Source organism: Centruroides vittatus, unplaced genomic scaffold, assembly GCF_030686945.1.
Source record: "Centruroides vittatus isolate TY-2023 unplaced genomic scaffold, ASM3068694v2 scaffold_3046, whole genome shotgun sequence".
NCBI classification, from domain to species: domain Eukaryota; kingdom Metazoa; phylum Arthropoda; class Arachnida; order Scorpiones; family Buthidae; genus Centruroides; species Centruroides vittatus.
The window spans coordinates 1,283,199-1,306,931 of NW_027122699.1; the positions used below are offsets into that span (position 1 = coordinate 1,283,199).

General features: G+C 36.3%; 1 protein-coding gene across 4 annotated transcripts in view; it reads right to left on the bottom strand.

Annotated features, from left to right (window-relative positions):
• LOC136988053 (pleckstrin homology domain-containing family G member 3-like) overlaps positions 1-23,733 on the bottom strand; it is a 49,322-nt gene that overhangs the window by 13,977 nt on the left and 11,612 nt on the right. For all 4 annotated transcript variants that reach the window (XM_067285844.1, XM_067285843.1, XM_067285842.1 and 1 more), the window contains exons 2-9: positions 22,632-23,089; positions 15,855-15,955; positions 12,905-13,021; positions 12,755-12,812; positions 9,687-9,779; positions 9,451-9,612; positions 7,567-7,722; positions 6,990-7,085 (exon numbers count right to left, since the gene is read on the bottom strand). In XM_067285844.1, the coding sequence (XP_067141945.1) occupies positions 6,990-7,085; positions 7,567-7,722; positions 9,451-9,612; positions 9,687-9,779; positions 12,755-12,812; positions 12,905-13,021; positions 15,855-15,955; positions 22,632-23,054 (1,206 nt within the window). In that variant the 5' untranslated portion in view covers positions 23,055-23,089. The remainder of the gene's footprint in view (positions 1-6,989; positions 7,086-7,566; positions 7,723-9,450; positions 9,613-9,686; positions 9,780-12,754; positions 12,813-12,904; positions 13,022-15,854; positions 15,956-22,631; positions 23,090-23,733) is intronic.

The window sequence follows — 23,733 nt, forward strand, 5'->3', positions numbered from 1 at the left end:
CTTATGATGTCACCTTAGGATACGTGAGAAGCTTTCTGATTGGTCCAGAGTGGGACAATAAGTGAAGCGGACTTCCGGAGAGCGGGAAATATAAATTGAGGGACTCTCACGATTGAGGACACTTTTTGGCTGCTTTTGGATTCGTCGAGGAAGGTTGCCGAGGAAGGGTCAGCAAGGACGTCGGAGTTAGACCGGGAGAACAGGAGTCTAGAAAGGGCGACCACTTTCAGTCGGGAAGCACAATCCGTTTCCATCGTAGTGTAATTGAGAAGTATCAACGAGGGACGTACTTCTGGTGACGTAAATTACGTTCAGGTATCGGAAAGAACTATTAGTTTTGTGAATTAACGTAAAGAAAAGGAACGCTTGGAACTCGAGATCGTGTTGCATTTACTTAACATAATACCGTGATTCGTCGAAGGCTAATATATGCAATTATTGTATAGAAGGAAAATGTGTATGTATATATGTATATAGAGTATTGTAAATTTCGTTAGTTTTAAGTCGTGTATCGTGTAAACTTGAGGGTTAGGAAGCATCTCGCGGTTATTGTACTGTTAGAATAAATTACTGTTGTTTCGCCAAATTCGTGCACGTGTAATTGGTCATTACTTGAGTCCTTAACATACATCCTTATTACATCCGTGGACTTAGATCCATCGGATAATCAACATTGGCGTCCGCGACAGGATATTGATCGGGTTGTTTGTTGTAAAAGGACCGACCAAACGTGCATCTTGTATTAACCCCTCATCCTACTGCCGCTTATATCTGTAATTATAGCCATTGGAATTGTAAATTATATTATTGTAAAACCAAAAGGTTTCGGTAAACTATGGATGAACAAATTACCAGCGGATCTTCAGGGGCAGGGGAATTGGGCAATGTGCCTATTGTAACGGGATTTATGGGCATGATCCCATGTTTTTCGAACCTGCCCGGAGATATTTTAGATGTGAGTAGGTTTTTCCAAACCGTCGAGAACGTCGCGTCGTTGGCAAGCTGGGATGAGACTGTGAAGGTCACCGTAGTTCAAGCCCGCCTAAAAGGTGAGCCCTTGTCTTTATTTTTCGATTTAAGGGACCAGGGCGTCATGAGCTATGATGAAATAAGGAGGGCTCTTATAAAGTGCTTTGGTCGTAAAGAAAAAGAACAGGACCCGTTTGATCAGGTATTAAAGATCTCCCAGAGAAGAGGGGAGAGGGTTTGCGAATACGGGATTAGGATTAAGTCGTTGTTTTCACGAGCGGTGACGCGCAATTCTAATTTAGCGACGCTTCGCGACAATGCTGTTAAGGAATGCTTTATAAAAGGACTACTAGCGGAGATTAGGAGGCAGGTGATGCAGAGGCGGCCGGACACCTTGGATGAGGCGATAGTAAAGGCCGAAGAAGAAGAGGAAATCGAATCGGCCTGCAACAAACGAGGTGGGATAAGTGAGGTATGCGCAAATGTTGAGCATGAAAGGGGGTTGGAGAGAAGGGAAGTACAATTGGGTAAGCGTGTAGAGGAGTTGGAGACTCAAATAAGGAGTTTGACCGAGTCCATGGCATCTTTACTCGAGCACATGAAGGGGAACAATAACCGCGAGAGGTGGGGAAAAGAGCGCCGTTGTTACACGTGTGGTGAAATAGGCCATATTTCGAGAAAATGCAACAAGAGAAGAGGTTTAAACTAGTCAGAGGTCATTTGAAAGGTCAGGCGAATGACCGGTTAGTTAAATTAGAACTGACCAGAAAGATCCACTTGTCAGACCGGGGGTTACCGATTGTAAGAGGTGTAATCCTAGGACGTGAAATTGCTGGTCTAGTAGATACAGGTGCAGAAAGGACCGTAATTAAGAATGAATTGACTGAATATATCAGGCGTGAAAATAGGAATTGGGTGGTCCCAAACAATTCATGTATTAGTGGGATGTCGGGAGCACTCATAAACAGTGATGAGGCCGTAGCAATCGAGTGCTGTTTCCACGATGGGAAAAAGGTATGCACGACAACACCAAGTGTTGGGTTTCCTGAAAGGGCAGGTTACGAGATGATCATCGGGATGGACATTATTTGCCAGCACCCTGGGCTGTTGGTGGGGATCGAATCAGTGGTTAAGGCAGATAAGCAAGGTCGTGAAGGGAGATTTTGTATTAATATAAATAGTGAGGTAGGGGTGGCAGAGGTAGAAAGAGAGGTGTGGAGATTGGATCACCTAGATGAACCGGTTAAGAGGAAAATAATAAATATTTTGAGAAAGTATCCGGACGCTATTGCTAGCGAAATTGCCGAGTTATCTGGCACTAGCAGACATATGCACTCTGTTAGCCTGACGTCGGAACGTCCGGTCAACGTTAGACAGTACCGAATTCCGTACAGTTACTTACCTGGCCTTAAGAAGCAAGTTAGTGAGCTGATAAAAGCAGGTATATGTGAGGAGAGCTCATCGGAGTGGAACTCTCCTATACATGTTGTTCCTAAAAGCTCTGGTGAGATTCGTATCACTTTGGACCTGCGAAAAATTAATGATATAACAGAACCCCAAATATTCCCGATGGCTCGAATAGACGACATCTTATCCCAACTTAATGGGAACAGATATTTCTCGGTATTGGACTTAAAAGCAGGGTATTTCCAGATTCCTCTAGATCCCAAGGTAAGACACATATTTGCGTTCTCCACACCATGGGGAAAATACCAACTTTGTAGGATGCCTCAGGGTGGGAAGAATAGTGGGAGGTTTTTTCCAATACATTATGACGAAGATCTTAGCAAAATTTGTCGGAAATAGCTGCTTTGTGTTTCAAGATGATATTGTATTATTTTCACAAAGTTTGGAGGATCATCTTGAGCTTGTCGATCGAGTAATTAGTACATTAAGGGATGAGGGCCTAAAATTAAATCCGAGTAAATGCCAAATATTAGCAAAGGAGGTGAGATATTTAGGACATATTATTAATAGCGAGGGTGTGCGACCTGATCCCAACAATGTTGAGTCGATCAAGAAAGTGGAAACACCTCGTAGTGTAAAAGAGGTCCGCAGTTTTCTCGGTGTGGTTGGATTTTTTCGGAATTTTATCCCGTCGTTTTCCGATATCGCTGCTCCATTAACAGAACTCACCAAGAAAGGGAAGAGATTTTTATGGAGCCCAGAATGTCAGAGAGGTTTTGAAAAGTTAAAAGAGGCAATAGCAAGCCCACCAATTCTAGCTCACCCGGATTTTGATAGACCATTCTATTTGCACACTGACGCATCTGACAACGCGGCAGCTGCGGTGCTCGAACAACGGCACGAAAAGGGACTGGCTCCGATAGGCTATTTTAGTAGGAGATTTCAAGGGGCAGAAATCAATTATTCCACAATTGAGAAAGAATGTCTAGCAATTGTTTTAGCCTTAAGACACTTCAAATTTTTAATTCTAGGCCAAAAAACGATAATACTCTCTGACCATAAACCCCTTGTGTTCCTTAGCAACATTCAAAATGGGAGCAAGCGTCTGACTCGTTGGATAATGGAGATTATGGACTACCATATAGAAGTCCAACATGTGAAAGGCGTTGACAATAAAGTAGCGGACTTCCTTTCGAGGAACGTTAACGGGGTTCATCACTTCGATGTTGAATCTACAAGGGCTGTAATCCCTAATAGATACGAGATTGGTTTATCACAGGATCGCGATGAAACTTTTGGCCCCATAAAAAGGGATTTACTGAGAAGCCCCGGGAATAGAAATATTGGGAGCTATATGCACCAGTATGTAGTAATAAGCGAATGCCTGTATAGAAGAAGCCTCTTGAAGTCCCGTGACAAGTATGTTAGCCAATTATGCGTAGGGGAGGATCTTGCTAGGGAAGTGATTAAGGCTGTTCACGAAAACAATCTGTCGGGGCATTGGGGCGTGCGAAAAACTATAATTAACATTGAGAAACACTATTATATTCGGAATTTGAGGGAGAAGGTCGAAGGTGTCATTAAGACGTGTGAAAGGTGCCAGAGGCATAATGTACACAAAGGAAAGGCTCCTTTCCAAGAAAACGAGACGGCTGAGGCACCTTTCCAAAAGATTGCTGTGGATATAGTAGGACCTATCCGCACATCGAGCAGCGGTAACCGATTCATCCTTGTAATAGTAGATATTTTCACTCGTTTCGTCGAAGCACACCCTTTGAAGGACCAAACTGCATGGTCTGTGAGTAATACAATATTTAATGAAATCGTTTGTAGGTACGGTGCCCCAGAAGTAATTATTTCCGATAGAGGTACCAACTTTCTATCATCTTTATTCTCGGACTGTTGCAAGTGGTTAGGAATTAGGAGGAACATTACTACCGCTTATCGACCTTGTGCGAATGGCACGTGCGAACGGGTGAACAGATCGTTAGTCGAAATGATAACTAAATCCTCTGACGATGGGAGAGTCGAATGGGATGAAATGATACCTTCTGCATGTTTTGCCTATAACAATTCGCACCACACTGCCATAAATGAGTCACCTGCCTTCCTCTTGTATGGTGTTGATCCCCGTACCCCTAATATCGAATACCTGCCTGATGATATGTCTACCGATGAGCGTAGGGCATTCCTGGTCACGAAACTCCGTGCATTACGGGAAAATGCGAGTATCCATGCGCGAAATTACAACAAGAAAGGAAGGGATTATCGAAGCAAAGGGAGAACATTAGTAAGTTTTTCGGAAGGGCAGAGGGTTTGGGTGAGAAAGAAAGGTGTTAAAGGGAATAAGTTTTCTTATAATTATAAAGGACCCTTTCGGATCACCAAGGTGATAAACCCAACTACGTATCGTGTGGAGGGTTGCAATATGAAGGATCAGGAGACTGTCCATGTCGATCGCCTAAAACCTTGCTATGGCTATCCGATTTGTAATAAGAAAAAAAAGAGGGAGGATAGAGGAATTGTACTGGAGGATGATGATGAAGTCCTGGATGATCGGTTGGTGAGGAGACGTGGGGTGGTCACTAACACGCAAGGTGTTGACACAAGTGGTGTGCAGAAGTGCACTGACCTTGAGGTGCGTAAGAAACCTTATAACCTACGTGAACGCAAAATTGATTTCCGTAGTTTGCACTACGGGAAGTGAGTCGCTTGGGGGGGGAGATATGTAGTGCTACGCAACTATGTATTATTGTTATTATTATTATTATTAATTATTTTCTCGGTTTCCTTTTTGTATGTATCGGGTTTTCTTGGTTTGTACCGTGTCGCGTGGAATTTTCTTATGATGTCACCTTAGGATACGTGAGAAGCTTTCTGATTGGTCCAGAGTGGGACAATAAGTGAAGCGGACTTCCGGAGAGCGGGAAATATAAATTGAGGGACTCTCACGATTGAGGACACTTTTTGGCTGCTTTTGGATTCGTCGAGGAAGGTTGCCGAGGAAGGGTCAGCAAGGACGTCGGAGTTAGACCGGGAGAACAGGAGTCTAGAAAGGGCGACCACTTTCAGTCGGGAAGCACAATCCGTTTCCATCGTAGTGTAATTGAGAAGTATCAACGAGGGACGTACTTCTGGTGACGTAAATTACGTTCAGGTATCGGAAAGAACTATTAGTTTTGTGAATTAACGTAAAGAAAAGGAACGCTTGGAACTCGAGATCGTGTTGCATTTACTTAACATAATACCGTGATTCGTCGAAGGCTAATATATGCAATTATTGTATAGAAGGAAAATGTGTATGTATATATGTATATAGAGTATTGTAAATTTCGTTAGTTTTAAGTCGTGTATCGTGTAAACTTGAGGGTTAGGAAGCATCTCGCGGTTATTGTACTGTTAGAATAAATTACTGTTGTTTCGCCAAATTCGTGCACGTGTAATTGGTCATTACTTGAGTCCTTAACATACATCCTTATTACATCCGTGGACTTAGATCCATCGGATAATCAACATTGTATTTTTGAATAAATGAAATATGTAGAATGTTTATTTATTAATTAAAAGTAGTTTTAAACATTTTATTGTTTGTTAGTAAAAGTAACTTTAATTTACACAAATAGAAACTATTACTGGTCCTAAGTTTACTCCAGGGTAAAAAATCCCCAGCCCCCCTCTTAACAGTCCTGTATATGTCTTACAAGAGAGATGTGGAATTGCATTTGCTCCATGCTTTTTTCTTAATGTGTCCAAAATTATTTAAATTAATTCAAATTTATTAATTAGTAATATCACCAATAAAAAGTATAATCCAAATTTGGAAATCCAATTCAATTAAGTTAATTTCTAATTTGGGGATACATGATGTAATTATTAATACAGGGTAATTGGCCATTTAAGTCATTCTGTTGTTAGAACAAACGAATTGACTATCCTCTAAATTTTGCTATCTAAAATATAATTCATTAGAATAACCAATAGCTTTTTAAAACTTTGATAAAATTCTAAGGCTTTTCTCATCACACAAATGTAATGTTTATGTATATTCAGTTAAAATTAAACTAATCACTGTAGTCAATTTAATGAAGTAAGCAATACACCTTAAACAGTGGGCAAAGTTGGAGTTTTGTAGTGTTTTCAACCTGGTTAATGGGTCTTCTTTGGGTCAAACATAAGAGTAATGTGTAAGAATAATGCCAGTACCAAATAGGAAAGACAGGAAAGAGTTTCTCATTTTAACTACTTCATTAATATACACACATTCTAACAGAACAAATTCTAAGAAATTACTGTTTACTTTAACATTGTAATTGTATAAATAATAATAAATATTATTCATTGATTTACGATTTCCTATCTTTTAGCAATAATGTAAAAAAAATTAGGTTTCGTTGAAATTCAATACAATATCAAAAAAATTTTATAAATGATTACTATAATTACACGAAACGCGTCCAAGAAAACAAGATAAATTATTATAAAAAAATAATTTTGATAAACATTTTATTTATCATATTTAAAGATGACAATAAATAATACAAATTTAATATGTTTATGTTCTATTCTGTAGAAAATAGTTTTTTAATATCAAACTAAAAGACATCTTTACTAACCTGAAAAGTATATTGGAAACGAGGATTGTCAAACGGAATTACGTGAAAACACAACGGTTCTCCCTGAATACTTTCGATTAACATCAGATTCGAACACTATAAATAATTTTTTTAATAAACATTTAATTTCATATATCCAATTTCATTTCGGTAAATACTTTCAAAATGTTTCAACTCGTAAAACTAAACCAAATCCTTAGAAATTTAAATTTAAGAACTTTATAATAAAGATTTTTAGATAAGCCAGAATATTTAGCAAAGTTTATTATGAACTTTTTACAAGAAAACAATCTTTGGTTTTTTAATTCATAAAAAATAACTTAATTATAAACTGCAACAGTTTTATTTGATTCAACTTTGTTGTCGGTGCTAAAGATTTTTAAATAAATCTTTAGCACCGACAACTTTGTGCTAAAGATTTTTAAATGCACAAAGTCGTCGGTAATACGAAACGTCGTCGGCGATTCATATTAAGAATTTCTACAACTTCTAAAAATTAAGTTCATTTATTGTTTTATAGTCTATGTATTATACATATACACAAAATCAACAAAATCAAGAAATTATTATTTCTCACCATAATGTGTGTTTTGTAACAGAGAATTCCTTCTTCTCGCTTTTTAGCAATAAGAAGCATCTTGTCGAAAAGGAATAAGTGCCTGAGAGCTTTTGCGCGAAACATTCTAAAAGTACCTTCGGCTACCAGTTCTCCATAAGTAGTCAAATCTTGACCCTAATTTTTGAGGATATTTATAAATTAATAATCATATAAATTTAATTTTAAAATGACTTAATCTTGAATAAAATTACTGGTTACTATTCAATTTAAAAAAAAAAAAAAGTTTTATAATTTTACTTCCTTAACACACCCGAGCCAAAGACATAAAATTAAAATAGCTACAAACCTTTAACTTCGGCTATTTAATTCTATTGTCGTTCTAATTTCGACAAATGTTTATTTGTCGAAACTAGATTATTATTAATTAGATTTAGTAAATATATTTTTTAAAAATTAAAAATTTTATATAATTGTTAAATCAAACTTTCTGACGTTCGAAAGGCCGGCTCTTTTTTTTTGCCGTGGATGGCGAGTTTACGAAGCTTGAAAGTTTTTTGAATTTTAGGTAAGAATGGATTTAATTTTTACACATTTTCAGCTGACAAAAAAATTTTCCATCGTGTAGTGAACATTCTGCCAGATTTGGTTTTGCTAACAACAAAAATCGCTTGTGAAAATGAATTTTTATTGTCACATATTACTGCTTATTTTACAATTTTAATATTTCAACATTTATTTAATAATTAACAATTAAAATTGTAAATTGGCATTTGTAAAGTTAAAAACATTGTTCAACTTCTCTGTTACAATCCCTTTGACCTTTTGCAACCAAAATTTAATAGCATCGACGTCCCTTATATGCAAGCTACCGTACCAAATTTTGTTTCTTTATCTTTGCTCTGTCCCGAGATATTAAGCAAAATAGACGCCAACACACACACACACACACACACACTGAATTTTTTTTGTCATTTTTGGGTTCGGGGGAGTCTCTAAACATGGAGATTTACAAAAAACTCGGAGGATCAAATTTGACACAATTCCATTACTTTTCCTTGTTTTGTATAAATAATGGCAATTTTAAAATTTTTCTTTTAGCTCTCTTTACAATGCGAATCTCTTCCATTTGACTTTTGTATACATTTTTAGGAATTTGATACATCAAAAAGTCAATTGAGTCTGTATCACACTACAGATCTATTTGGTTAACTAAATACATTTTATAACCTTAAGTAACACAGTAAATGTTTTAACTAAGGTAATTGACTAATTCGGTAAAATATCAAAAGAAAAATTAAAAATGAAGTGCTAAGTAGGTTTTCGGATTAATTCGTAGCTTTGTAAGTTACTATCTATTACACAAACTTCTTAGTTCTGAAATTCTTAAAGAATAGAACAATAATTAATAAATATGGTAATTCTGACTAGTTTTAAAAAGTCACAGCAAAAAAAAAAAAAAAATAGTAGTAATAAATTGTTACTAGGTTAATCATGTATGAATTACATACATATATTATTTTTTCTTACTTCTGTAAGTAATTTTATATCTGATGTAACAGGTTATAATTTATTTTGCAGCTGTCAAATATCAGTATTAAATAAATGTCGTCCGGTTAAGGTCTTTGATTTTAATTCGTAAAGTTTTGCCCGACACGAGAACGTTATATTTTTACATTTTATTAATATTAAAAATTAATCTTATAAATATACTTTTTATATGAAAGTACAGTAGAAACAATATAGAATTTTATGTTAAACGGGCAGCTGTGGGATATCAAATCGCATTACATATTTTTTTGGGCAATAAAGCCGTTCGACATATTTTAATTATCATTTTTATTACAGAAATTCGTAACAAATATCATTTGGGTTATTATATAATTTACGATATTTTAAACTTACTTCCCAGCCGTAAAGAAGAGATTGGATTTCCTGAACGCGCACCGCGTGTTCGTGTTTACGTTTCATGTCGTTGATGTGGTAAGCAATTCCGGTCATCACGGAGAGTGCATTTTTTACGTCCGCGTAACCTTCGGTTTCTTTGTCCGAATTTTTCACGATGTTCTAAATAACGACGTCAAAAAGAATTTAATCGCTGCGAAGAAGTTATAATATTTTTATAAATTAAAAAAAATTACCTGCAACAACAAGTGATATTTTAATATTCTTTGGACTGGTTTAAGTAAATAGGAACCTAGAGGTAGACTGTGATGAAGGGCCGTCTGTCGTTCCTGTTTATAAAAATACAATTATTTTTCGTTAAATTTAAAACCGAAATAGTTCATGATATTTTATACACAAATACTTAGAACATTTACTAATTATCCTACTAGTTAATCTGTTCCCCTATTAATTAATATTTTAAAAACAAACTTATCAAATTTTACAAAATTATTATTCCAGATTTTATTTAGAATAAACTGTTTACTATTTGCACAAATTTTTTATAACAATTTTTACAAAATTGAAAAGTAACTTCTAAATGTTTTTAAATTTGATCAACCATAAATTGTACTATTGCACAACTAGCAGAAATGCTTAATGTTACACGAAAAAATATAATTAGCTTGTTTTAATAAACACAGGAACCTTATAAACTCCAGACCTTTCCAAAGAAAGTGGGTGATCCCTATTGTCAGTTAACAATCTGCATAAATTGAGTTGTGCCTCGACCTTCCTTTCTAAAAATTTTGACTAATTTTGAAGATACTTTATCTCGCATACAAACAAGAGATAGAGTGAAGAGATTGCAAAATCTCATGCTTAGATTCAAAAACAATAACCCACGTTTGAGACCGTTTACTTATTGCGTGTCAACTCCAGACACGTTTCTTTGGGCGTAAAGGCAACAGCTAAGCAAACAATTAGTCCATTTTATTGGAAATTCTTTCCTCTGTTTTTTTTTTATTAACTTAAGAAATTAATATATATTATGTAAATACAATAAAAATTTATTTATATTTTAATTACTATTACTTGTTAAATTCTTGTGTGAAGATTATGTTATATACCCATAATTTGGTATCATTAAAAATCAGTGCAGTCGGTTATTCGACAGAGATTGAATCTAGCAGAATTTTAAGACAGAAAATCATCAGAAGTCATTCGGAAATATGTTTTATACTTATCATTTTGGAGTTTTCCGGGCACAAACAAACAAATGGAACAAGTTGGTTTATTAAGTTTATCAAACTATTAATATTTAAAAGCCATTAAATTATTATACTACTATGTAATTGTTGCTATTATCTCTGCTTGGATTAATAAAATAAATTAGAATATTTAATTAATATGCTAACGAATCATCTTTAATAAAATCCAGACACTAGCAACAGAAACTATAACATAGTGCTTTAGACTCAAAAACATAACTAAAGTTAGCTGCTGTACAGTACATTACATTGAGAAAGAACAATATAAATTTTCAAACAATTTTAAACAAGATTTTAGACCAAATTTTCTTTATAAATATTTTATCTATATTAAAGATAAAGAAATTGAAATAACCATCAAAAGATTATTTCAAGTAAATCAAACGAAGACGTGAATTTAAGTTTAAGTGAAGTTCACATTTATTCAGCTTTTTTAATCAAGGTATTTTAATTTCTTGAAATTTAGGAGTAGACATAAAAGTAACCAAAAGACTTTCTATAATATATTATATATTTGGGGATAATTCCTAACAATTGTGCACGTTAAAGGCCCATTCGTCAATCGCGCATACAATTTTTCAGCTATTTTTGACCTCCCTCCTTCGTTTACGACGACAAACTTTCGATAAACCTTAAGTCGTACGTGCGATTAACGGTAGGCCCTAAACTTTAATATCGTCGAAAGCAACACAAAAAACCCACGATCGAAATAACGATTTCGGGAGATGCGAATACACGACTAATACGTTAACCGGATTACGGTACGTCGAAAAATATCGTTAATGCTATTTAGCCCGCCGCCGTAAAACATTTGATTATTGACTATTTATTATTATAGTTTATACTTCGATAAAGACAGATTATCGACAATTCAAACGAAAGGAGCTCTATAAGTAATTTACGTCGAAGTATTCTCGATAAATCTTTCAAAGAATGCAATCAATCAAAAAATTCAGCCATTTAAAAAAGTTCAGTCATATTTAATCTCTCTTCAACATTTTCAAAGATTCAATCTATCTTCATCCTCAAAAGCAAAGTAAAAAGAATTATATATATATATGTCTTTTTAGTCTGCGAAGATAAAGACGAGTAATATCTTCAAAAATATTTAAAAAAAGATTAAATATATTTTAGCTTTAAAAAAATAAAGTTTTATTTATTGAATATTAGACATTAGTTTTGTTTATGGATAAGGATATAGCTTATGAAAAGAATTCGCAACTGGTGTTCTTCAATTTGATTTTTCAATTAAGAAATCCAAAACCATAAAAAAAAACAAATTTGCAAAAAACTGCACTGCAGAACATAACCAAAACAAAACTATCTTTAATTTGACTACTGAATTTACAGTGTTTTCCTGGTTTAAACTTTTCTTCCGGTGCGTCCCAACAAATTTTAAATGGCCGGCGCAACTTATATATTTCTAATTAACCCAGACGGCGTCTTTTTTTTATCTCCGAGGATTACGGTTTCTTATGATCTTACGTTTCTCGACGGTATTAAAAAATAACCGTTAATGCAAATCGAAAATATAATCGTAGCTTTTGTCGTCGTCTTTCCCGTAATCAAAGAATATATAAGACTAATTAGGACAATGCATTAAGAGGAACTTAGATAATATCAGTAATTAAATTTTTCGAAATCGTCGAAGCGAAATCGTTTTCTTTTTTGCACACGATATCTCGTTCCGTCTAGTTTTTACGAACACCAGAACGTACGAATTATAAGAATCATTTTGCATAATCCATTACGTAATATTTTATTATTATTATATCAATTCTAATTGTTATTAAATACCTTGCATTTTTTCACTCACAAAAATATAAATTGGTATTCGAGAACACACAATTAAGTTTAAAGACTCGAAGTCCTTTGAATTAAGAGTGTTTTTCAATGTTTCTGCTCGATTAAAACTAAATTTTAAAAAGTTAAATTAGCAAAAAACCCGAGTTTTCTTTTTTTTACTTCAATTCTGTTAAAATACGTTCGACGCGGCTGGCGTCCTCCGTTCGAGATTTTAAGGATCGTCGTAAATTTCGGACGCTCGCACTTACTTTCAACACTTCGGCAGTTTCGGCATTCCTCATCGTATCTGTCAATATGGATACGGTCCTGAGAAACGAGCAAGAATTTAATTTACAGATATTACCATTATACGGAATTTACGTATATAAAAAAACAAATCGATTAAAAATTTTACTCACTTAGGATAATTAGTGCAATATTGAGTATATATTACAAATCCACTAGAATTCTTTACAAAACATCTCGCCACCGCCACGGGATCCAAGCCACATTTTTCCAATTCGTCCAAAAACGTACTTGGGAAAAAAAATACAAATTTATTCGTACGAGAAACTACGAGAAAATTAGATTAAATAACTTATCGTTCGGAATATTTAGTAAACACGGGGCGGTTCGAAACGTCGGTCTCGAACTTCGGGAGCGTACGGAGGGTTCGAAACGGTGCAATTTTCGAACGGGAACCCACATTTGTCAACTAATCCCACGTCGGTACGAGCCACAAAGAGCTCTCCGGACTCGCACCTCCGAATCGCTTCTTTCGGGCCCGGTTTACGAGCGGATTCGGTCGGGGAGACGCCGGGGACGTTCGAGAGTTCGAGCGCGCCGGTTTTCTTCAAAACCGCAACGACGCGGGCGGCCGATTCGTCCGGCACCGTTTCGCACGCTCCGCATTTATATCCGTACGCCGTACGTCTAACGTCGTCTCGCCGTCCGTGGCGCGGTTCTTTACTCGCCACGGCTCGTACCGACCCGGGACGGGGTCGGAAAACACCGGTTTCCGTCGGAAAGTCGCCCCGTTTCGATCCCTCCGCGCATTCCCGAAATTCGAAACTCGCTTTTCGAATCGCCACGCATAATCTATTATATCTTATTACAGTTTACAAGAATTAAACTAATCTTACAAACTAAACTACAGGAAAAAAGAAAAATTTGAAACGTAGAAATTATTTTCTTTTCAAAAAAATTTGCATTTTTATTAGAGAGAAACTCTACGTCAATATTTGTTTTATTATCTATTTATAGCTTGTTGGATAAAAAACAAACAAACGATTGAATTAATTTAAAAAGCAGCCGCGTTAAGTGTTTGAAAATGAAGAAGATCTCCGATCTTTTATCGAATAGAAGAGACAAACAAGAATTAAGTATTCTCTGTTCAATGTCGTCCCGGCCAAATCAATTACTTGACCGGCGTCCAATGTCGGTTCTCATTCATCGTGTACGTCAGAAGCCTTCGTTTTCTTTCTCCGGTTATCTCTTGTCGTTTTCTTAAATACATAATAACGTATTAAATTGAATATATTTGTGTTTTTAGGCTACGGACGTGCGAACTCCGGCAGTTTGTAGGGATATCGTTGCGCGCGAGTGAGAAATCTCTCGCTGGCGATACCGAAAAATCTCTCTCTGCCACCGATTTTTATCGCTCGCTCGTTAGCTCCTTATCGCGTTTTCGGCGTTTGTACGATTCAAAAGTAGCTTATCCGGCGAGAACAAAAACCATCGAAAGTTTCTTATAGAGAAATTAATTACGGCTTATCCCGAAATATATAATCGAGTAAAAATAAACTATACGGCGCTAGTAAACGTCGTTTTCTTTTTGCCCTCTCCGACGAAAGGGGAAAATTTACGCTATCGCGCGATAATGTTAGCGACAGCGAGAAGCGAGAAATGCCATAATCGGACGTCGTAACATTATCTCGTTGTCGCCCGGAAGATTTTGGTACTCGAAGGACCGTTGATTTTTAACGGCGCGAGGTTAATTTACTTTTCGATTACGTAAATCGCGAGCAAATTTAATTTGTCGAAAATTTATCGGAGGCGAGAGGAGCGACTGGAAGCCTCGTTAATTTGCATATATATATATATATATTTACGATAAATATAGCAGTCCAAACAGGAAATGCTTTGGTACCTTTTTAAGAATATATAAGGCCTTCGAGGACTAACACATCTGTGTAATTGTGGACAAAGTATAAACATCCTGTTACAACAAAGTGTGAACCGTCAACACTCGCGCTCTTTTATTTTTAATGATACAGTACTTTCAATTTAAGAATTTGCTTGTTTTTCTTCCTTCTCTTTTAAAGACGAAGCGTTTGATAGAAAGCAATTTATTACGTTTGCAATTTAAGCATCGTCTATAAACCCGTGTCTGCAAATCTCGCGTTGCACGCGAGCTGTGCGTGGACGCGCGAGTCTCTAGTACAAAAAGAAGTTCAAATACACTAAAATAACCCGCTTCCGACTGCGCATTCCGCGTCGATTTTGCGCGGTTCTCCAATCCTGGGGCCATTTTGAGGCTTTTCGTTCGCTAAATATCAAAAAATCCTCCCCCCGGTTTGAATAGTTTTCGATTGAAATCAATCTTGGACAATAAAATTCTAAGTGCGTTGGAATGTGTGCGCTGTTGCCAGAGATCCTCTCGAGTTTTCGCACAAATGTGGCCGTAGAAAAATGTTTTTCGAGAACACGATGGGAAACGTAACACGCTTCACGCGATCAAATATTGTTAAAATGTCTTCTTAGGGAAGGTTGTTATTAAATTTAATATTGCGATAAGCTACAGTTTATAATACTTTATGCAAACGCTCAACGTTGCCGGTAAGCCACGTGACCATTTTCTCCATCACGCGATGGCGGATTTATTCGGACATCGGCGTTTCCTCGTAGAAAATTTAAGTCGAGGCTTAATTTGCAATCTCTCCACCTCCGTTGTAAACGAAACCCGCTCGTAATGGGTAAAATTAAGGTCAATTGTATAACGGTAGTGTATTACAAGAAATGCCTAGTGTAATAAATTTGATACGTTCTCGTCGGCACGTTGGATTCGAGATTACAAACGCTTCGCACTACAGAATGCTTTTGCCAGTAGCCGACGAATCGCGTTGCAACGAGGTAAAATTCCCAAGTGTGAATCGGCAATTACTCGGCAACAGTTGCGGAGTAATTGCCGATTCACACTTGGCAATTTTAAGTAAAAACTATGAATCAAAACAAAGAAAATAAGCTTACTGATCTAGAATTACCTGCATAAAAAAAATCTCATTTTTTACTACTTAATACTAGAGAAAAATTAATTTTAATTAGTAACGGTAACAAGTATATTATTTAGAAACAAAACAATAATTATACCTATTAAATTGATAAATATCTTCAATGTTGCTAAACAAATCAATCAGGTTCTGTTGACTAATCTTCGTTTCCTTGTGAGAAGAAATGTGATGTAGATAACCCTGTCAATTAATTCGATAGAAGAAAATATGCAAATTAGGCAATACATAAAAATTAAGTACGAAAAAAAATACGAATTAATAATTAAATAAAGAATTAAAAAAATTCTTGCGAGGAAGAAAGTGCATATAAAATATTTAGGTCACATCATTTATGAAAACAGCTGGATTTCAATCCACGTAATATTCGCAAATCAAACAATTGCTCGACATTAACATACCAGTTAGCCTTGACGTTACACGTTAGCATCAATTAGTTTTTTATTTCTGCAATTTCGTCGGTAGCTAATGCTAATTTATTGTAAAATCATCAATCTTCCAGCAAATATTTTGACTTTAAATGTTTATTTATCATACACCAGACTAATTTATGCGTGGCTTAATGTAAATGAAAAGAATTTAATCTGTTTTGATGGACGAACAGACTTAATTTGTTATTTTAGCTATGCGGAAAATCAAGGTTCTACATCTCCACAAGGAAAACAAACCTATAAACATCGTTATTAACTGCATTTACGTGTTTTTAATTTCGCCGTATCCCACTTAAACCGCGCAGAAATTTATATTTAAACGCCTTAAATCTGGCAACTCAAATTTCATCCACTTCTAATTGAGATAGAAAGGCGAAACTTCGAGCTTATACTTAGATCCAACCAGAATACATTTTAACCGTGTTTTAGAGGTGGCATCACCCGATAAACGCAGCAAACATAAAATTTAAACACGGTGTGTGTGTAGATGCATCGTACTGATGACATTTGGAGTTGGGACGGCGAGGACCTCGCCGCCCCCACTCCAAATCTGGCGAAACGTGAGCAATAAAAGCGTTTTCTTAAATTATTCTCTTTAAATAAGTACATTTTATCAATTTTACGTCATTAAAATTAACTGTAGTACTTTCGAAGTTTTCCAAGTTCAAGTTTGTATTACAGTGTAAGCTTTAAGAGTCTAGACGAGCGTAATTCAATACGGTGAAAGTAATTAAAATTAGCTAATTGGCTTACAATTACTGCACAAGGTCTGTTTGGATTAAGCGGGTTTAAAAAGATATAGGTTATTTCTTATAAAGTTACGTTAACGAGTGTGTTCGTAAGCGAGCATTCGGGTTAGAAAAAGCGAAAGTTCACCCCTAAATCGACGATATAAATTACAAATTTGTACTCCAAAAAACTGCAAAAGTCGATTATTTAATTTTAATGGCGATACAAATGATAATTTACGTCGTTAAGTATTCGAAAATAGAATATACTTGAATATTAACCGTACCTAATTTGTGATGGAACGATAATAAAAGAACAATACGGTACGTTCGCTTAACAATAGCTTAACAGGATGGTAATTTAGTGAAATTTTCTCCCTTTTAATCTTAAATGCCGTTAACCAATTTAAATTATAATACGGTAAAACCCCTACTTTGCGACCACGCGTTTCCGAGACAGCGGTCTTGGCCAGAGATGGTCGCTTTGGAGAGGTTTCGCAGTAAAACCTCTACTTCGCGACCATCCGTAGTGGTCTTTACTAGGAGCTTCGCCATATTTTACGTAGCCTATTTTTGCAGGATTTTTAAGAATGCATTTTAAATTTGCACGAATAACTTGGGCATCCTTTAAATAAAGCGGAGCATCCCGTACTCTGTACTAATTTTATTACCGATTATTTTAGAATAATTAAAATAAAATTTTAAATATTTGTTTTCTGGGAATCGAGAACTAAAAACTAATTATTAAAAATAAATAAATAAAAAAGCGAAAGCAAACAGCTGCATATTGGTTAACGAGTGTTTAAGTACTCGTCAAAGGAGAGAAAAATCTAAGTTTTAATGTGTTTATTTATCTCGTGCTTGTTTGTTTATCCGCGAAAGTTTAACATACGGCTACTTTTATACCTCCGAATCAATAATCAAATTAAACCAATAAAGGCCTACAAAAATAGAAGGTTTATGCCGTTAGACACGACACACATCTGTCTAGGGACGTACTGCGACAAAGGGGTGTTTTTACGGGACGAAACAACACAAAAAACAAATGGAAATTTTATCATATTTACCAATTAACCGTAATTGTCATTGTTCGTGATGGTTTTAATGTACGATTGTGTGGTTTCCAGCGTAATTATCCAAATTACGTCTCCATTACGACGACAGATAGGCTACGACAATTTACAATAGAAATATTTCTTCTATTATGAAAAAAAGCATTGAATTTAACTCATTTAGATGCGTATAAAGATATTTAATGTCTGTGGGAAAAATCGGGGCTAACTTATGCCAGAGATTTATTTGTTAAGAAAAAACAAAAGTAATTCGAGTAGATTTCACTTTTTATCTCTCTTCTTTCCTCTTAAATGTGCTTTTTTATAACAATTAACAATAGAATTACTCTAGTTAAAGACAATGCTAGTTTATTATCCAAATAGCATCTATCCCGCACGGCTCGGGATGATCCTAAAGTTAGTAGATAACTGCACCTGCCCTAAAAAAATGTCGCATACACGGTTTCGAACAAAAGACAAAGTTCTGTATACAGCCTAAAGTATTAAAAATAAGGGCTGCCACAACGGAAGGTGGGAGGGGGTTACGGAAACTCGGACAAACTGGGAGTAAAATTTTCAAAGAAATGCCAACGTAATTTACGAACAGCCCCCGATCGGCCGTATAATTAAAACCCAATAACGGTTAGCGGATCCAGAAATCTTTAGAGGGGGTGCAGAAACGCAACAATACTTCCTACAAAACGTTTTACTACCCGAGGCTTTACGCGGGAGAGACCCACGGAAGCGGGGTGCGGCCGCGCCTTGCCCACCCCTATAAATCCGCCCCCGACCTTACGTTTTTACGAAGCGATACGCCTAACGACCAGAAGAAAACTCCGATCCTTTACGTTTCCAGGCCCCACCCTTCTGCATTATCGATTTCGGATACGAGATAAAAAGCATCCACTTCAACTGATATTCCCGTCTCGAATACACAAGCTTAACACAGTGCAAAGCGCAACAACCAACACTTTCACACCATCGAACTTAAACTCGCTTTCGCTTAATTAAAATAATAAATCGTCTACTTTACCTTCCGATAAATAAGTTATCGCATAAATTTGGGTGTAAAAAAGGGTCCTTCTCAGTAAAATTAATTTTTTTAATTTGCAAACCGATTGATTTCTCATCAAGTGGATAATTAAAGCGAAGGCGACTACAGATTAATATTGATTTTTCATCAAGTAGGCACTTTTTTATGCCCATTAAATTTTTTAAATGATCGACTCGTAACGATTCTCATCTAAATTCAGAGATAAATTACTTGTAATAAAGATAAATTACGAATAAATTGAATAAATAGATACGAACGAGTGTACTGTGCGTGCGTAATGAATGTAGGTTACATTTACAACGTTTTTCGTTCATTAATTAATCTTGTCTGTAATGTTTTATAAAAGAATTATTCGATACAATGGCCGAAAATAACAAACTGCACGCACCTTCGGCAAATTGTATCCAGTGTAAGGGGGCTAACCGGCAATAAACTCGACAGAACCGCATCCTTCACACCGTACGATTCGCTATTGTGTGTTCTGTTCGTGATTTACTACGCATCATTATCCTCATCGACCGGCTTCTTACGGGTGCCGTCACGCGCTTTCGGGATTTGACAGAAAGAGGGAACACGGGTGAAGTAGCTCCGCATTTCGTGTACACAAATACTCGCGCATTTCCTTTTAGATACACAAGTATTTGTATACCGATGTACGTAAAAGAAAATGCACTCGGCCGGTAAAAAATGGCCAGCACCGAAACAACATACAGGGCATTCGGGATTTACCGTAATCCCTCTATTACTACATACTGTATCGTATCCAATCGGAGTAACCGCAAAGAATCGATCGGAATGCATTATATTGGCTTATAGGGCGCGCGATCTATTATTAAACTGGAAAATAATCGATTTTCGACGATATCTCACTTTTCTCTACATCTATCATCTGAAAGTTTCGAAGAAATTGCTTAGATATCGATTCTTTTGGCTGGCTATCAATCACGCCCGCGGGACGACGATTTCGAGATTCGAAAGTCGGAGATAACAAGTAAAAGAGGAAAAAACCAGAGATTGTATATATATCGGGAAGGTTTCAGATGTTCGTTGACAAGTTTTAGAAGCAAACAGTTAAGAAAAAAACTGATCTTCTGCCAAATATTTCTAGGAAGAGAGTTGGTTGCTGGCATTCCGTCGCCCCACTAACACACTGGCTAAGATGGTACATCGTTTAAGGTCGACAACCCTGTCATAAATTGCGAACTTTCCACGGGAAAAATCAATGTCGACGGCTATTTTATCCAATAGGAAAATTACTTTTTTATTTCGTTTCGTGAAAATGTAATTCGCCAAGTGCAAAAATGATTATTTTTTTAATTTACGAAAACACGCTTTATAAACCGCCATTTTGCTTGTTATGTTTTATAAAATTCTACAACGTAATTGGTTAAATTTTTTAAACCGACTCGCTCCATTGGTCGTTAATTGAAATTCAAAATGGGGAGACGGTTTTTTTAAATCGAGTCGAACCATTGGTTTGTTTATTCGAGTTGCGATTCGGACGCCCGATTAAATAATTAAAAACTAATAACGATGCTTAAAGTCGGTTATTTTGCATAAAGCATTAAAAGTTTCGAAATTAAAAATACAAAAATTAAAGAAATTCGCATTTTTCGTGTTTTTCTCAACGAAAAAAGAACTGTGAATATTTATGCACTAGCCAAAAATATAGTTTTTAAAAGTGAAATTTAACTAGGATCCTTAATAATCCGCAGACCACTTTAAAAGAGGGAAGGGCACTCTTAACCTTAATTATGCATTTTGCTATCCAATTACTTCGATGAAAAGGAATAGAATTAAAAAAGAAAAAAAAATGGGACAGTATTTATGTCAAAGGTCACGATCATCTTAAAAGATATCCTCTTCTTTTCGGTGCGCAAACTGCTGCGAGCAAACGCCCATGTCCCCATATTTTCTACCAAAAAAACTGCACTCGCCGCTTAACGTGTAGTCGTACACGTACTTGGCCATGCGCCAGTTATCGGCTTTTACTATCGTAACAATCTGAAACCCCGTGTAACCCAATCACGGACGTCGGTGTAACTCCTTACTCGTAACATATTACACCCACGTTTAACGTTACCTTCTTTAAAGTAACGATCCGCGGCATCGTCACTTTTCGAAAAAACCTCCTCCGGGCAAAAATGGGCGAATTTAAAGCGAAAAAACGAACTACCTAACACAAAGAATATCAGAAAACACTAAAAAGATGTCTTCTTTTTTCGGATTTTTTTTTTTTTGAAAGTGCGAGAAACAATGGCTAGTTTCTAAAAACAACACGGGTTCTAGCTGTGTTCGGTGTGTGTATTTTGTATGTAGAGCAGAATATCAACGTTATCGATCGGTCGTCGAAGGGCATTAAGCCACGTTGGTACTAGAAATTAAAATATTGCGTCGTTGCTATTTTCGTACGGCGCTTTAGTAACATAATCGAGGTTACAGTTTCGTGTCAGAATAAAACATATTTTGTTGCCGGTTACCTTTGTTCGATTACCGAAGTAAGCAACGATGTAAGTTCTTTTTCGATAGAACTATTAGCCGGCAGCAACTTGGTGGAAAGTAATGAAAGATTGCGCAAATGGAAATCGATATTTCTGTAATTTCCCTCGCTCTCTACCTTCCTAGTTCATATCCATTTGGGCCGTCCGCTGCTCCTAATAAATTCCGAGTACCGTTCTTATGTTATACGACCATCTGTTTGTTGAATGTTCTTATTGAAAATTTTAATTTGTGACGAAGGAGGAACAGAGTATAATTGTGAGAAAGATAAACTGGGTTTTGGAGAAACGCTTAAAATGATGGAAGGGGGTTGGAAGCCGGAAAATGTGGATGAATAATGCGTACGAAAAAGATACACACAACCGAAGTGTTAGAAAAGGGCAGCCGAAGGAGAACCTACTAAGAGCAAAGTACGGTACTAACACCACCACATAAAGCGAGCACTACCCACACGGGCAAAACACAAACGATGATCATCCGATGAACAAAAATGGCCGTTCCAACTTATTTCGACTCATTACACGATAATGAATGAAATTTATTACGTTTACAGTTCGTAACTTCATTCGGCTAACATTAAATTTCCATTAAACATGCCGAATTCTTCAAAATATTTTAATTAACATTAATTAATGAACATTAACTTCTTATTTCGGCGTTAACGGAATTATTACGAACATAAAAAGCTAATTAAATGTTCATTAACGTGTGAGGTAAATGGATTACGTACGTTCGTCGAGTAATTTTTTTGACATTAGCCTAAATATCGCGTCCGTGAATGTGTCAGATTTATGTTACGTAGTGTTTCCGACAAAGAAATGCCGAAAATAATTGTTCACTTCCCTGCTTTTTTATGAATCTTTGGAAAAATGAGTGCAGAAACCAACTGCGGTTACCCTCTACTTTTTTTTTATAACTAAACAGCGTACGGTTAGTGTCAACGGGAGTATTTCTTAAGCTTCACTGATTAACCTAACAATACCATGATGAGTCATACAAGGACTGGTTTGACAGGCGAGAGAGAATCTATTGATGAAAAAAAAAACTAGATTCCACTCTCAATGAATCCTTAACTCTTTTGAATTATAAACCCACCTGAATGATCTGATTGAGATCACGCACGTAAGTCCTCTCGGTTTCGACAATTTCTAGTAAAACTCTGTCAATGTGACTTAAATTCGGATCGCACCACTTGGCTCTACCCATCTGCTGATTTGGAGTTGAGTTATTAGTCTGGGACCTACTCCCGTCCTCGCTAAATTCGTCGTCTTCTAGACTTTCTATACTGGCCAGATAAGACTTTTTGACATCGTTTCTGGGTAGGGAGGAGGAAGACGACGATGACGACGACGACACAGAACTCGTACTTAAGGGCCTCTTCTTTTCGTGATAGTGACCCGCTCTCGGATCCGAATAGCACCTGGTATCTCGTACTCCACTTTTATCTCGCATGGTTACGATTCTGGGTGGATGTTCGACTTTCTCCGCCTTATTTTTGGCAAGTAAACTGTCATACATGTCTAGAAGTACGGACGCTATGTCCACCGACGTACCTGAAAAATACAACACGGATTCTTGTAGAAATTTTTTAATTAAATCCAAATAAAAAGGAATCGGTAAACCGAAAAAAGAAAATGTGTGTTCTGGCAAAGAGCCAATGTTTCTAATTTTAGAACACCAAAGAAGGGGAGTGAAGTTTACGATGTCGGTTAGTCCCCCGCATTAGTTTTGAAATTACTCACTACGGGTGTCCGAACGTTATACATTTTAGTTCAATATCCCTTTCCAAAAATCTTTAAATTATCAAGAAATTTTCCCCCGTAGATATAATAAAACTCGGCTCCAAAAAAGGGGAGAAAAAAACTAGAGTAACCAACATTAGGAAGTCGAGTCTCGGGTTAGCGACCTTGTTCGGTTTGTTTTTACAAAAACCAGGCATGGCAATCAACGAGTGAGTCAGGTTTAGCCTCAAGCCAGGTGTCTCCGAAAATCTGAAGGTCATCTGATGTGGCGGACAGGTGTTGTCTCCAAGGTTGAAAGGAAAGAGAGGAGAACGAACAACACACCATCGGACCAAATCTCGTAATGAAAAAAATACGTTACTCATCGAAGTTTAGATGATTACGAAGAGTGACATATCTACTCGTTTGATATTTAAAACGGCTCCATAAAGTTGAAAAATAATTCAGCTTAAACA